We start from the raw sequence: 15,644 nt of genomic DNA, 5'->3' as shown, positions 1-15,644 counted from the left end.
ACGGGACGGAAATATCTCAGAAATTAAGCCACCGTGGCTTTATATCCCTGTGAATTTTGTACTCGTTTTAAGTATCTCCACGCTCTTCGAAACTTTGTCCATTTAAGCCAGAAGCAAGCTGTTTATGTTTCATGAGTTTACGGCTACCAAGACCATTTGGAAGGAACACACACAGCGTTTTTGTACGATACTTCCAGGTTTCTTATTCCTCAGTATGACCTATTTAAAGAGAGTGGTCATCTTGTTCTTGCTATAGGAAAATTGTTCGAGCAATCAGAAAACAATGACCCTGTTTTTTTAAAGTCAAAACGAAGTCGTAAACGTTCCATCGTAAGAAAATAGTCTCGAGAAGTTTGCAATCAGAACCTTAAGAGAAGGTACCTTCAAAACCCAAAGACCGTTTTAACTAAATTTGAAAAAGAAAAATAACAAACTGGTAGACCAAGCGGTCGAATTTTTAGTAATTTTCTATCTCAAATTTCCTATTTCAAATCGACGTCCTGGAAAATTGACTTCCCGTACTGTTATTCTCTTCCATCGAACCGTCATCTAAAACGGTAGCTTCTGAGAGTTCTGTAAAAGATAAAATTCCGCAAAAAAATAAAAGATTTTTCTTCCATCTTGTTCTTTTTAAAATACACATCGAAATCTCCGTAAGGCCCGATGTGGTTGCTCGTAATTCGAGTAAGTATGCCTCGGAACAGAAAAAATATAGGATAAGAGGAAAGACCCGAAACCAAAGAGGAAAAGGGTAACAACACGGGAACGTATAAAACCTTCCACTTTTTTTCTTCTTGTACTGTGCAAACCGTGAAAAAACGAAGTGTTCCGGTCGGAACCGGAAGTGCAGGACAGACACTAATCCAGCCTTCGTTGCTCTTGTTCCAGGAGAGCATCCAGCTGCAATGCAGCACGGAAACACGGCAGCAGGCTCGCCAACATCGAAGACGGTCCTCGTGATGCTCGCCTTCCTTTTGGGTCAATTGAGATAATGTGCGTTCTCGTACGTGCCCGTGCGTGTGTCTCCGAGCTGTCTGTCTGCGTGTATACTTTCTGCACGTACTTACGTGTGTGTGGATGTGTGAGAGCGCGTATGACGGTGTGCGCGTGGCGATTTAAACGCGAACATGGATGAATATCAACGGGAGCATTAAGTGAAACTCGATGGATCGTTGGACACAATAAGACGTAGCCAACCCTTAGTCTGTTTGTACCTTGATCGGAATTAAATTGCATGCAACCGGAACGATCATCGATGAAGAAGCTTTCTTGCGGCCACGTGATGGACGTTTTAAGAGAAAGGTTGACTGATAAGAAAGTTTTACGTTATTTCGGCCTTTTCAGCTTAGTTTTTCGATAATCGTCGATGGTATTTCCTACTTTTAACACGTTTAGATATACACACATATAACGATGAATTTTTTAAATATTTACTGAATGTTTAGTATTGTTTTAAGAAGTAATAAATTATAAAATACAAATTATAGGCAACATATACAACAAGATAATTAACGCATACATACATAAGAAACGATGCTCAAAACTATAAAAATAGAAGCGTTACACATTAATAAATGTACTGAATTATTGTAAGTTAAAGAAAATCGATGCAGAAATTATTGTTACGAGCAAATTTTTTTAGTAAATCAATTTTTAATATACATTTTCTTTTAACTTAAAATAATCGATTAAACCTCATTGACCGTAACAACTCTCGCAAGAACAGTTATGAACGATTAATTTTAATTATATTCATTTTTTGTCGTCGTGTTCGAAATTTCTTTTCAAAACATAACTTCAACCGTCAAATTCTCGAAACCATGCTCGCCAAATTTATCAGTCTAGAAACTATTGCCCGATGAATTAATGAATTAAATTTTACGAATTTTAATTAATTAATTAAATTTAAGTTTTACGAAAAGAAAGCTTCTTCGAGTGCAATTTCTTTTTATTGCTGCTCGTTAAAATATGTTCAGTTCTCAGTGAAGGAAGAAACATATATCGATGAAGGAACTCTGTCGCAGCCGGTTTCGCGTTGGAAATCGCGACTTTCAATGCATCCATAGGTGAAAACTGTCGAAAACGTCGTCGTAGTATCCCAGGTTCGATATGTGTAATAACTTGCAAATTACTAGCGCGTTCTAGTGTCATCGAAATAAGGAAACCACAGTATCGAAGTAACATTGTACATGGTATATATTGTAAGCGACGATTCAATGAACAAGAAAGAAAGAAATTGTAACATGTAAGAACGTGAACGTGTGCTCGAACATGGTAAATTCGATGTGTAAGTTTGCGAATTAGTAGGGACGATTATGTATATTGTAATTGTTACAAGACGAAAGCGATCGTTCCAATAACGAAAGAGTTCGTTCGTTCGTGGCAAAGAAAGTTTTAGTGGATATTTTCATAGCTGTACGAATCTTCGGTGAGATATGAACTTTCTCGAGAAAAATCTCGTATTTTTCAAAGATTTGATTACTTTGTTCGAACATTGTTATCTAGATTTTTCTGCGTAATAGTCCTTCAAAAAATTGCGCAATGTGTTAAATATTTAATTGTTTATATATATTGTATGTTTGTTGGTATTGTTTTTCTTTCTATAGAGTTAAAACATTTAGTACAATGTGTTTTATACGTTTTTGGTAAAAGCTGGAAAAGTGAAACGATAAATACCACGTATTAGTTAATAAATTAATATATTTCAACGTGGAATAAGGTAAAAGGGAAAGAATGTCATGTGAACAGTGAACACGTGTGTTTCATTCGCTTTTGTTCAGATATGGAGCTTTCAGCTTCCACAAAGGAGACGCCGGCATTATTTTGTAACACAGGCCAATATTGACAAGGGATTCTCTCTCGCGGATACCTCTAGTTTCAACGAAAAGAAATTCTGATATTACAACGTTGCAGGATAGCACACGTTTTCGGAGGAAAACTCGCGAATCCCGGAGCATATCGAGTTTTACGCTTCGTTGTGTGTTTCTTGAATGAGACGTGCATTATCCGGTTCCAAATGCATGATGGAGAAATGCGAATTCTTGTCGAAATCCGAGGGAAACTTGAAGGGAATGCGAGACGAGTTTAGCAACTGCAACCTACAATCATGACGATCCTGTTATTCTTATTTTACTTCATCGAAATATTTTATGAATAGAGAGGGGGAATTTGAGGGAGTACAAGACAAAAATGAAGTTAAAAAACTCGTGACAAAAACGACCTTTCAAATTCGCCAACATTTTAGATAACAATGTATTTTATACATTTATGAAATTGATCGACATATGAAATATAGCGTTTCTCACATAAAATTTTAACTGAAAAGTAACTTCAATATTATTCGATACACTTTCTCCACGACTTAGTTTCATCCCTTTCCATTCTCGAGAATTATCATTTTCAAAATTCAAAGATTTTCAAGACTCGAATATCCTGCTTACCCATGTTACTTAATAGTATAGTTTTGATGTTTTCATTGTAAATTTTCCGAACCTTCGAATGTATGTCATTAAAGTGATTATGTATAACAAAGTTCCTCTTCGCCAATTAGTTGACAACTAATAATGTGACAACGTTTACTGATTGATATTGGCCTGCCAAATTCAAACATTTGTAGAGATCGAACTGTTCGTATCTTAATCGTATCTGGAAAAAATACTTAACATATGATGATTCTTTTAATCTTTCGTGATAAATGGAAGAAACGTAGAGAACACCGCGCGACGAGGAAGTCGAAGAATGAAAGGAAGCTGTTTTACGGCGAACATGCGTATCAACAATGTGGATTGTGAATTTTATTGCGGAAGCCTTTGGAAACATTCGACCGTGCTCCTGCGAGCAAATCCGCGCGAACTGTCTTTGTGGTACAAAGAGTTTGTTTGATTGTTCTGTGGTGAAATAACTCGATCTCGGTCTAAAAGCAGAAGAAAGGACGGTTCTTAAAGAGGAGAAAACAATGAGGGTATTAACGCCTGAATTGAAATCCACAGGATTCTTTAACGTTCAGCACGGTTTTCTTTTCTTGATTTTGTCTTTTTCGAATTTTTATTCGGTGAAAAATCTTTGAAATATTAATACGGATTTATTCGTATAATTGGCAATTACGTAGTACGCCGAATTTAGTTTCATAATGCTATTATGTCAGAATAATTAGGTCGTTTATAAAAAGCTTAAGTATAAGCTTAAGTATAAGCTTACAAAAAGATTAATAAAACATCGTGGAAAATATCTCGAAGAAGTATAAAAATTCTTCGTTACTCGATATACGAACGAACGAATTCATCCTACCGATTGTCAAAATAGTCTTCCGATCGTCAATTACCAAAGACTATTTGACAATCGCATCTAGAAACCAAATGATCGTGAAAATGACTCAAACTCAACGCATATTTAATCTAAAGCCGTTTTATAATAATTTATCGATCGTCATCTGTGTTATCTTATCGTTAGATCAGCTCGACGGCTTGTATCTTAAGTAGCCAACGCTATTCGCTGTCTCTCACCATCGATATTTTTACAAACTACTTCAGAAGCTCAAACAACTAATCACCAGAACCACAACATTTAATATAATACAGAAACAAGCAGGATGCAAATAAAAATCACGTACCAGCGATTTATAATTTTTAAAATAAAACCCATATATAAAATGTCTAAGTTCCACACACAAGCAAGCCACAAGTGCGTAATCGCATAGTACTCGTACGATGATAAATATTAATAAAATAGATCGTTAGACGCGATCTCGATTAACGAAACAATGTTTTTGTAACGTGCAATTTTATGGAAAAGAGAGAAAGAGTGAGTGAGAGAGAGAGAGAGAGAGAGAGAGAGAGGAAAAAACTGCGTATGTTGCATAACACGTACGACACGCGCATGAGTTTGTACAGGAAAACGAAGACACACAGAAACGACGCGTGACGATGGAAAAATTACTCTGGATTCGCGTGATAAATTAAAATAGCGGAGAGACGAGACCTCTGGAGACTTAAAGAGCCGTAAAAGAGGCCAAACGAATCTTTCTCGTCCGCGTACCAATTATTCTTTTCTATCGTCGAGTTGTTCATTTCCCTGTTGAATCCAGAAGGATTTTCATATCTTCAGACTGCGTCGTTCTCAAATAGCTCTCGATCTCGTTCGATTCCACGTGAGTGCTTTCGTTCGAATAAATTGCGAATCGATCGAGAACGAGTACATGGTTGAATAAGAAATTTTGTATGTTCGTTTGGCGAAATATAGCGTGTTTCAATGAACGAGAATCGTAACGATTACGATGGATCTTGGTGTATCTCGTTGCGTCAATCCTGCTTCATTTGCTAAAATTATATTCTAAATTAATTATTTTGTATTTAATTTTGACTTTATTTTATTTACTCACCCTTTTAATTTGCATGTATTTCAACGTTTCAACCAGCTTGAAAACCATGTTGGTCCCATTTTCGCTTTTTTTACAAAACTATTTCAGAATCATAGACATGCAACTAGAAACATGAGATTGTTACTTTTATTGGCAATATATCGCGTAATTTTCAACGCAGTGCAATCAAAAAGCACGTCGCCTTTTGGGACAATTCAAATTTTCACCCATCCGAATACAACATTCGATCCATGCCTAATCGTCTCGTTAATTTTCGTCTCATATTAAGTATACAAATAAAACGAAGAGTGAATGTGGTAGGATGAAAGGAAACAGAGAGAGTCTGTAAGAAGAGTGTTAATTAGACGAAGAACGTATTAAAATTTCCGAACAAGAGAAGAAACTAAAAAGGCCAGACGTCGTCATGAAAAATACGATGTCCACCGAATTATCCCCCTCCACTCTCATCTACACCCCATCCCTTGACGAAATACTTTCTACTACCGAGTAAGCGTTAACATAAATGGAAATAGAAAGCGAAAAGAAAGAAGAAATGGGTGAAATAAAGGGGATTCGTATCCCTGGACTGCCACTTTCAAACAAACTCTCGGTGAAGCGAGACAGAGTAAAATTTGTCGTCGTCGCGAATGTTATACTGTGTGCAAATATTCGTCTGTCCCTCGTCACGATTTTAACGATTCACCGATTTTTTAATAGTTGTCCAAAGCGTCGATACCCTGATCGAGCAACGCGGAGATCGTTACGTTATCGTTTCGTTCGTTTTTATTCCGGGCCATTCTACTTTTACAGTTTCTTTTCAATGGATGTTGTTTATTGATTCTGTCGAATTTTTTGAATTTGATAGTTGTGCGGAATTTTGTCGGCCGAGTTTCCTAACAGGTTCGTCTTGCATGTTTTGCTAAAGCGTACAATGGCAAAGTACAATGTTTAACTGACATGGGCATTGTTTCAGTAAAATGTTTGGAAAATTATCGTATTCTATAATATGTCCAAAGTTGATCGACAAATGGCCTGTAAATTTAGAAGAACATCTTAATGAGAAAAGACTGAGAAAATGTATAGAATAATAGAAAATTTCGTTAAAAGCTTAATATTATCCGTGTGTTCAGTAGGTTGCAAGTAATTGTTATTCCTGAAAAAAGCAAACTAAATATTAATTACAACACGGGCATGAATTAATACCGCTATACGAGCAATTCCATCTCGATAAAGTGTTATTATTATGCGGGTTTCGTCTTAAATAATTCAATTAACATTTGTCTGTGTACACTACTGCGAATGTCTACTATTACTAACATTACCATGTGTAACGAACGGTTACATATATTTCAATACATTTAATAATATATAAAAAATATTTCTCTGTTTTTTTCTATTATATACCAATTGTACGAATACTTTTATATATTTATTTATTTATTTACTTATTTACTTACGAGGTTATTTTAACCTGGTCCAATTAACAATAAGGTCGTACGAATACCTTTGTCTCTTGTCGTACGCTTTAAAAGATTTGTTTCCAACATGAAAAAGGAGTTCACATCTTTTTTCTCTGTCGAAGTTTCCCCAAATGGAACGACACGTAATTAATCACTTTTTTGTATTAAGCACGGCCCTCGTTGCTGGAGTTCAGGGTCGTAATGCTTTAACGACGACTTCGAAGCATGGTCGAATATTCGTCGGTGGGAAAAATGATGGCAGTTCAGGGCTACGAGAACGATCAGAGGAAAGAACGAAATAAGACGTAAGAAAAAATCTCTGTGTATGTGTATACCACGTGAACTTGTATAATTTCTTACGTAAAACTAAACGCCGGTAAAAAAAAAAGAAAGAAAAAGAAAAAGACAGAAATAACGAATGAAACTGTGTTCCCTTTCCACGACCTCTCAGCATGTATTGTTTTCACACGATTCTCGACGCATTCTTGTACATAATGTTTTACTCTTGTAAATAAACTATCCATATGATCCGGACGAGTCGGTTGATTTCATCCTGTCGATAATAATTACGGTAGAATCTGAAGCATCCGAATCGATACGAAGGCACGACAAGGCAATTTTTGGACAGTTTTTTCTTTTTGTTTTTGGACGCGTCTTTTCTTATAATTTCAAAACATTTTTCGTATAATAGAGATGTAGATTGTGACAGATTTATAGAAAACGTGAAAGAAACAAAAGTGTTCAACGATACGAGTGGCTCAGAGATTACATTGTCAGGAAAATGTGCGCGAATACGATATGATATCTTGCAAAAATTAAACGTTACGGTGTATAGTGCATTTCAACGTTTTACATGTGTCAGGGCAAAACATATGAAAGTTACGTGTTAACCTATTAAAATGAGAGAAGCGATTGTTCCATTACACGAAAATTCCATTATTCAGACGTTTCTATCTCCCTAGTAATTCAGACATGGAAGGTTCTATTATGCGAATCTTTCTAACACAACACAAAGTGAGTAAATTTCAATTCGAAAGGTTTGTTTCCCAAAGCGGCATTTCGACTTTAAAGGTATCTCAGAAAGAGAGAGAGAGAAAGAGAGAGAGAACTGATTGTGATTCGGAAGTAATGGGAATTGGAGCGAAGGCGTAGGCCAGAGGAAGATCGATAGGTCTGACCTCGATGCGCTTGAACTTTTCTTACGTTTCAGGATATTTAAGGATGCTCGACTTCGAATCGCGAAGCTTCCCTTGGCACACGATCGCGAACTAACAACGATCGACCGATTAATTTTATCGTTCGCGTAAATCAGCCCGGCTCGAAACCAACGAAAAATAACGGTGATAGCGAGGTTAATTAGACGAGCTCGAATTACTCGTGAATTATATCGCTTGCACGAACGAGGATGCAGAAGTAAAAATTAACGCAACGCAATCGCGAAGCCGCTTGCAATTAATTCGTCGAAACAGGTCATCCTTCGTTACATGATTCTTTTTGTGTTCGTTAAATTGGAAAGATGCTGCCAGTTTAAGTGGCAATTTAAATAAGTATTTCAAGAATACATTTTCTAATAAAATATCGACGAGACGAGTAGGTTTGAATTCTTCCCGCTTTGCTTATCTACGTTAAGGTTAACAATTGAAAGAAGAAACTCTTATATCTTATCAATCTGAAAACAATCGTTCGAGAAAGTAGGTGTCCAGTTTCAACGTGTAATCCAACTTCAACTTTCAATTACGGTCATCTGTTTGAAGAGTTGTAATGTCGTAAAGCTCGTTAACGAATAGTCCAAGACAGACAAAGTATTCCTTCGTAGCAACAAAGTATTTTAATCTTCGCTTCGATCTTACTAAAATGGAGGGAAAAGGAGCATTCGCTTGTTCGGTCTAAACTCTAAACGCACTATAACGTATCGGCTTTAAAACGTACCATCACTTATCTCCGTGCAAACTCTACTCTATGTGACAAGGAAACAAACAAACGAATCTCGTATAATTTTTTTGTTAGCGAAGAAAGCAATGGCATAGACGGCATAAACGTATCACCACGGATGAGGAAACAGTCAAACATTCTCAGCGTCCAAGCATCGTATTCGAACACAATTGTATCCTTTCGTCAGCCAAGTGAAAGTAAAGTGGCCTGATTAACGTTGTTAATTAAATTCGACCGGCAAACAACAGCAGGCCGGCTTGCAGTATCTCTCGAATTTAGTATACTGGCTGGCTCGAGTGTCGGTTAATCAGCGCTACTTGTCTCTGCGTCGGCTATTTCGCAAGCTCGCGAAAAATGTTGTATTAGCATTCATCGCGGCCTGCAATAATTAAGGCTAGTCATTGTGAGCGAGAATATTTCATTGCCGTCTGCTGCTCCGTCTCCATTCCTTGTGTGCCTCGCTTTTTATTTTTTTTTTTTTTTTTTTTTGCTTCTTTTTATGTTTTCCTTTCCTCTTATTGACACGATTCGTGAGAACGCGTATCCCTGTCACCCAACTGATTCGTTCTCATTGATTCTACAGAGAGATACTGGTTTTTCCGATTGTCAAGTAAAACAGGGAATCGTGATTTAAATATTTCTTCCGAAAGGTCGAACAACGATTTTGTTCCTCGTGTCGATACTTTGCTTACGATTAGCTCTGTCACTTGAATTTTGGCAGTCGGTGTTCCTGTATTCTTCGTTGGAAAAATATAGATGTAAATTTTCTTTATTTTCTATATTTGCTATATCTACGCTTTCTTTTTTCTTTATATTTTTCGTATTTTCTGTGTTTCCTATATTTCCCTCTAATTTCTATATATCTGAAATTTCTCAGTGTTTATGCAAGTGTGTTTAAATGTGTATTGAATACACTAAGATTCGTTATTCATATTCCTATAAAAGTTGGCCGAAATTAGCATATAATACATCGTATAATATGTAGCACCGTAAAGCCAACGCCGGTTCGAGAGATGGATTCTGCGTGAAACGGTGCCAACACAAATTCGTTAGCGTTTTCAGGTCGCGCGTTTTAATTGGAAGTAGTGTTATAGCGTTGAATGTACATGTTTCTTTGTGTGCCAGTTGCATTAAATACAGAGTAAAACGAAGAACGCTAGTAATTTGTTGAATTTGGCTGCATCTGCTTGTTAGTTCCGTTGATTTGTAGATTTTTCCTCGCATATTAAAAGACTGTCGTGAAACTGACGTTTATTACGCCAGTGTTTCGTCGAAATTTTAATGTCTATTCGATTAAAATTAACAACGTAAGTATTAACGAAGTAAAAAGCGTTATTTATGTATAAATTCTTTTTCGATTACGAAACTGATGTTTAACGTGTTTAACTCAACTTCTCAGAAGTAGCGGATGTTTTGTTCTCATCATAAATTTAGTCTGTTAACCTTAACAGTAAGAGTCAGTGGCATCAGAGGTGTCAGCGGATTGAAAACTTTGGCGCACGCTGCAAGTTACACTTGAGTTTTTCCACTAAGTTTCCATTGAAAATTCGTCAGCTGCGGCTAGTCGACACCTGGGCGTTATAAAGCGTCTATTACTCAAAACTTACAACTTTCTTGGCTTTGTAACTCTACGCCTTTACGCCCCAAATATTAACTTTAACACACCGATGCCAGGATAATATTGATTGTTTTTTCATGGTACGCTCTACGGATATAAAATCATACAACTATATGAATTATAAATTTATCAAATTACAAATCCATTCTAAAGTCGCGTGTAACGACAAGTGGTGATTAATACGACTTTAACAAACTATTAAAGAAGAGGAAGAAAATGAGAAATTCCATCGAAGAGGAAGACGATTAAAGGAAAAGAACATTCAATAATTACGTCTTCACTTTTAACCGCTTACAAATCAAAATTCCCGACGGAGCTTCCACGACCGACCGCTCCCCAGTTTTCTACAGCCGCGTCTTCAAGTATAAAGACCTACGAACCAGTCAATCAGATTAATAATCGAATAATAATCAGTCGCAGAAGTTGCTCGACGCCCTAACCGTTCTCATTCTCCGCTTCGTTTCCCTCGTTCGACTTGCACTGATGAATTCACGCGCGAAAAGACGCTCGCTCGGTATAGAAAGCTGGTGAGTTCCTCGGTGTTCGCGGTGTCGCGACGCCCTTACCTTCGCGCTTTTCAAAGGACTCGAGATTCGTAACCACGCGCGCGCGAGTTCACGCGTATTGCTGAATTCGTGCGAAGCGCAAACAACGAGGAAGGGAAAAAGGTCAAAAGAGCGGCGCCGAATGGCTGAGCCCTGCCCTTTTCAATTTCCGTCGAAATCTTCTTTGGACGAGATCTCCTTCAACGTCGTAATATCTCTCATCCGCTTGATTTCTACGAGCTCGCTCCAGCATTTTCTTCGGACGACATCGTGAATTAAACGTCCGTTACTTTCGATACTCTCTGTGAGAAAGAAGGTTTTCTAAACGTTTCCAGTGGGATAATGGTAGAATTTGCGAGGAAGTGGAAGTGGAGTATTATTGGATTCTTTTGTCTGCGGGATTTTTGACTCAATTAAGCGAAGTTAACTTGCCTTCGGTCGAACTCAATTTTACAATCTCGAGACCAATGTATAATTTGATCTAACGCGCAATTGCATTCGTTAGTGACGTTAGTGACGTCTTGCCATTGAACTGCGAACTGAAAACATAGGGTGTCGAGAAAGTAAAAAGAGAAAAAAATAAATGACATGAGAGTATAGGAGATTTACGCGATCGATTAAGAAAACGTATTTTTAGGTTACTGGCGCAAAAGGTATTAATACGTTCGATTTGAACCCTTTCTTCTAATTCGTCTAGTTAAATCTCTATGTTCGATACATTGAATGCCAGAGTAAATGATAAGAAAGGAAAGTACGAGGAAAAATATCGCATCCAATATCAAATAACGAGTGAAATATCGCGATTCCTGACTCCACTGGTACTTTACAAAACAGAAACGTTCGTTGACATTCCACTAAATATTCGTCGGAAATTTTACTAGCCGACTCTCTCTAACAGAACCTATGCTTCTGACAAACGAGCAACGTCACCGAAAACGTATACCGAATGGTAACAAACAATAAGAAATACGCGCGCCGGGATTTCCGCTGACAGCGTCAAAGCCGAACTCAAAATAACCGCAAAATCCTGCCTGTACGGGAAAATATTTTCCCGGAATTTTACGAGGCAGATCGCTTCGTGAAACGTTTTCTGAACGCGACAGTCATACGTATACGTAGCGTTCCAGAGCATTTATTAATCCCGAAAACAAATCTAACCTTTTAGTTTATCAACGTTACCCTATCGGTAGCTAACGATTCGCGTTAAACAAACAGCTTCGCGTCACTGGTCGACGCATAATATTCATACAAAATACATTGGGTAAACACGTTTCGATATGGTTATCTAGGATTTCGAGAGCACGCATCGATAAAAAAAAAAAAAAAAAAAAGGTGAGAGGATGCAGGGTATACCAAACCTCGATTTACTAGTGGAACGTTGCTAGAACGCGTTCTTTCGGTATCGTGCATTGTTACGTTCCTATTGGACGATCATCAATAGTCGAACAATTTTAGTTGACAGCCATGGTCAGTCGACGGCAACTTTATCGTAACTCGATCTACCAGAAAAATTTGAGAGCGTGAATCTAAAAACCTGATTTTGGATTTTCGATGGATTTTCTAGTTGAAAGAACGTTGCGACTCGATTAGTTCACCGTTGAATCGGGTTATTCCAGAGAAGTATCGAACAACAACTTTTATAACAGGTAATGTTTAACAGGCAAACTATCGACCTACGACATACGTACACTTAATCTTTTTAGTTTCGATATTATTTAGCCTGCGCGAAAATTCATATTCTCATTAGCAATGTATATTACTGTAGACAAATATGTTTATCGTTTAGATAATTAACTCGACTAAGTACGATATCACGTATATAGGCGAGTAAATACTCGCTGTAATAGGAATAAATTTTAGAAACGGGTCCTGGTCCCTGATATTAAGGCTAGTCTCGTTACGTGCTCGCGACCATATAAAGGTGCTTAGCTAACCGTGCGAACCACCATTCGAAATCAGCAGGGAGGATTCTCGCATACGTTGGAAACGATCCACGCGCCACTTTGATCGGCGAACCGAGACGTTCAGTGTTACGCAAGGCTCTTCTGATGTCTCCCTTCTGGAAATTAGATTATAACGACACTCGGCCACGGTGTTTAATTAAAGAGCTAGGATTTCCTTCTCCCCCGATACACGTGTCGTTTCTACGGTTCTTTAACGCTTCCGTTCTCGTTTCAGAACTGCCGGATATGTACCTGGAAATTGATAATTGCACGATCAAAGTGCCAGAGGATTAATAAAAGGGAATTTCAAGGGAAGATCGTTTATGGAATTTATTTAGATTGCTAATTTCGATCATTTGACCCTTAACTACCAACGTGACCGTGTTTCTGTCACATTATCAACGTTATTCGCAATTTTCACATTATCACGGCTATCGTCATTCAGTTTATTATCATAAACTTTGAAAGAATTACAATTCGTTTAATTGTAATATACGTGGGATTAAATTATGTATATTTTTTTAACGAAAATGTTTTATGTAAGTAACATGAATTATTTTATGATTTATAGAAAAGAAACATTTATTATACGCATTAAGAATGAACCACTGCTTCCTGAAAGATAATCAGTTTCTCTTGAATATTTATTAGTATTATTGAATATTTATTAATATTCTGAAGAAGAGTTATACCGAAAACAATGTAAATTCAAAATGTTGTAATAAATGGCGGTAAATAAGTTACACACGTCAAAATGTCGAAAATAAAGCGTTTGCATAAAGTGCTGCAAAAATATTTACAAGCATGCATAAATTTAACATCGCCATAAATTTAATCCAAATGTAAACGCTTTTGCAGCAAATATACATAAATTCTACTCATAATAATTATTATAAAATTCAGAAGGACGTGCACATCAATGCGAAAGATGATATTTGCAAGTTGAAATTTAGTATACAAATTAAAATAATAATAATAATTCAGAATTTTAATGTAAGTCAAAAGGTGTTGCTTTTTTATTAACATCAAATGAAAAATATAAATTGTTACGGAAAATCAAGGAGGACAAAATTTTCCAATAAAACGAAACATTTCAGAGCGTTACTTTGAAGTTTCAACAAACAACAGAAAATTTTAGAAAATCTTACACTATACTTTAGTTCTGTATAATATTTTATATTCAAATTAAGACGAAAGGATAAGAGATAAAGGCATCGCTTTTGCAGGCACAAAATCCTGGCTGATTTCAAATGTCTTTGCCTGAGTCATCCAAGGTGACCAAAAACAATTAGTTTTGGCGAATACAATAGAACTTTTCGATGGAATTTTAATACGTTGTTTATTGATGAACACTGGCAGATTGGCGATATCATCGTGCCACTCACCCTACGTGATAAATGTTTTCGCACGTTTAATCTTCCACCGATGGAATTTTAATGGTTTCCTTAGAATTAATTTTGCGATGACAAATGGAATTTCCCGCGAATATCGAGCTACGTTATGCGCGAATTTTTCTGCGAAATATTTTGCCATATCTTCAAATATTATTTTATCTTCTCCTTTTAATAGTCGACTACGCATAAATTTCTCAAACGAAGAAATTCGATCGAAATATTAAATATTATAAACCGTAATATCAATTCTACGCTGTTGAAGTCAATCTTCATCTAAAAAATCAAGTATTATTCGGGAACGATTTAAGAAGAAATTAAGTTCTGACAAATAATGTTCTAGGACGTTCCAAGATTCTTCTTCATTCGCTGAGAAGTACTAAATAAGTACTAACAGCTTTCGCGCTCAGATTACTTTATTTTACGTAAATAACAAAATTCTCTCGGGAAAGTTTCTAGTTTCTAATATTCTGGAACCAAGATAAATTGTTATTCCGTTTGCGTTCCTATACCGTTATATATCACTGTAGCGACATTCTTTATAAAAAAATTTCATTCGCCAAGCCATATTATATATTGTAAAATATTATTTTATACAAAAGGGACGATCTTTCACGTTTCCGTAGAAAGAGTGCGAACAAATTTATCACACAAGCTAACAGTTCCTAACACTTGCAATCTTTTGGCTTCCTTTCATACACCACTTTTATCTTTCTTCCTCCTAATCTCGCCAAATACACGAATCTAATCTCACGACGACTCGATAAATCCGTTATCGTGTTACCATGACCGTCAATGGAGTTAATGGACTTGATTGAACTTCAAACATTGAGAAGCGAGCATGTGCATCGCCTCGCCATACTTGGCGCGACAAACATGCCGAAGAAACATTGACAAACTCATTTTGGCATTCAACCACGCGACAAATTTGTCGATCAATCTGGACAGATTAGCGCGCGACCACGCTCTAAATTCCACGCGAAACGAACATACAAACATGAGATTGATCTGCAAGATCAATCGTATGCGAGAACAATTTTCCCTTAGTCAGATTCGAAATTATGCAGCTGTTCATACAATCGTGTTAAATGGCTACAAGACAATCGTTTCACGTTTGGTGTGCAAACAAGCTTACGCCGAAGGGGGTCGTAATACGTAAACAGCGTAGTCTCTGGTTACGTTAACAGTATTCCGTTCGTGCTATACGTTTCTGACTGCGCAACCGAGGAAACCCCGTCCAACGATGGAATTTGATTAATAGAGACGTTGTTATCTGGTTCAACACGCACCATCGTCAAATGTACCGAATTAAAATCTTTAATCTTTTTCCTACGAATTGATCTTTGTGTCGAATTTAATTTTGAGGGGTAGACAAGAAAGGGAAACTATAGAAAGACCG

At 36.9% G+C, this 15,644-nt stretch overlaps 1 protein-coding gene across 1 annotated transcript in view; it reads left to right on the top strand.

Annotated features, from left to right (window-relative positions):
- The window catches only part of Dpr1 (defective proboscis extension response 1), a 291,260-nt gene extending 284,040 nt beyond the window's left edge, over nucleotides 1–7,220 (top strand). Inside the window, exon 5 of the mRNA XM_072013999.1 lies at nucleotides 889–7,220. Coding sequence (XP_071870100.1) covers nucleotides 889–992 — 104 coding nt within the window. The 3' untranslated portion in view covers nucleotides 993–7,220. The remainder of the gene's footprint in view (nucleotides 1–888) is intronic.
- The last annotated feature ends 8,424 nt before the right edge of the window (nucleotides 7,221–15,644 follow it).

This window comes from Bombus fervidus, chromosome 12 (assembly GCF_041682495.2).
Source record: "Bombus fervidus isolate BK054 chromosome 12, iyBomFerv1, whole genome shotgun sequence".
NCBI lineage: Eukaryota > Metazoa > Arthropoda > Insecta > Hymenoptera > Apidae > Bombus > Bombus fervidus.
Note: the sequence above shows the minus strand (reverse complement) of the source record. Positions and strands in the feature narration are given on the sequence as shown.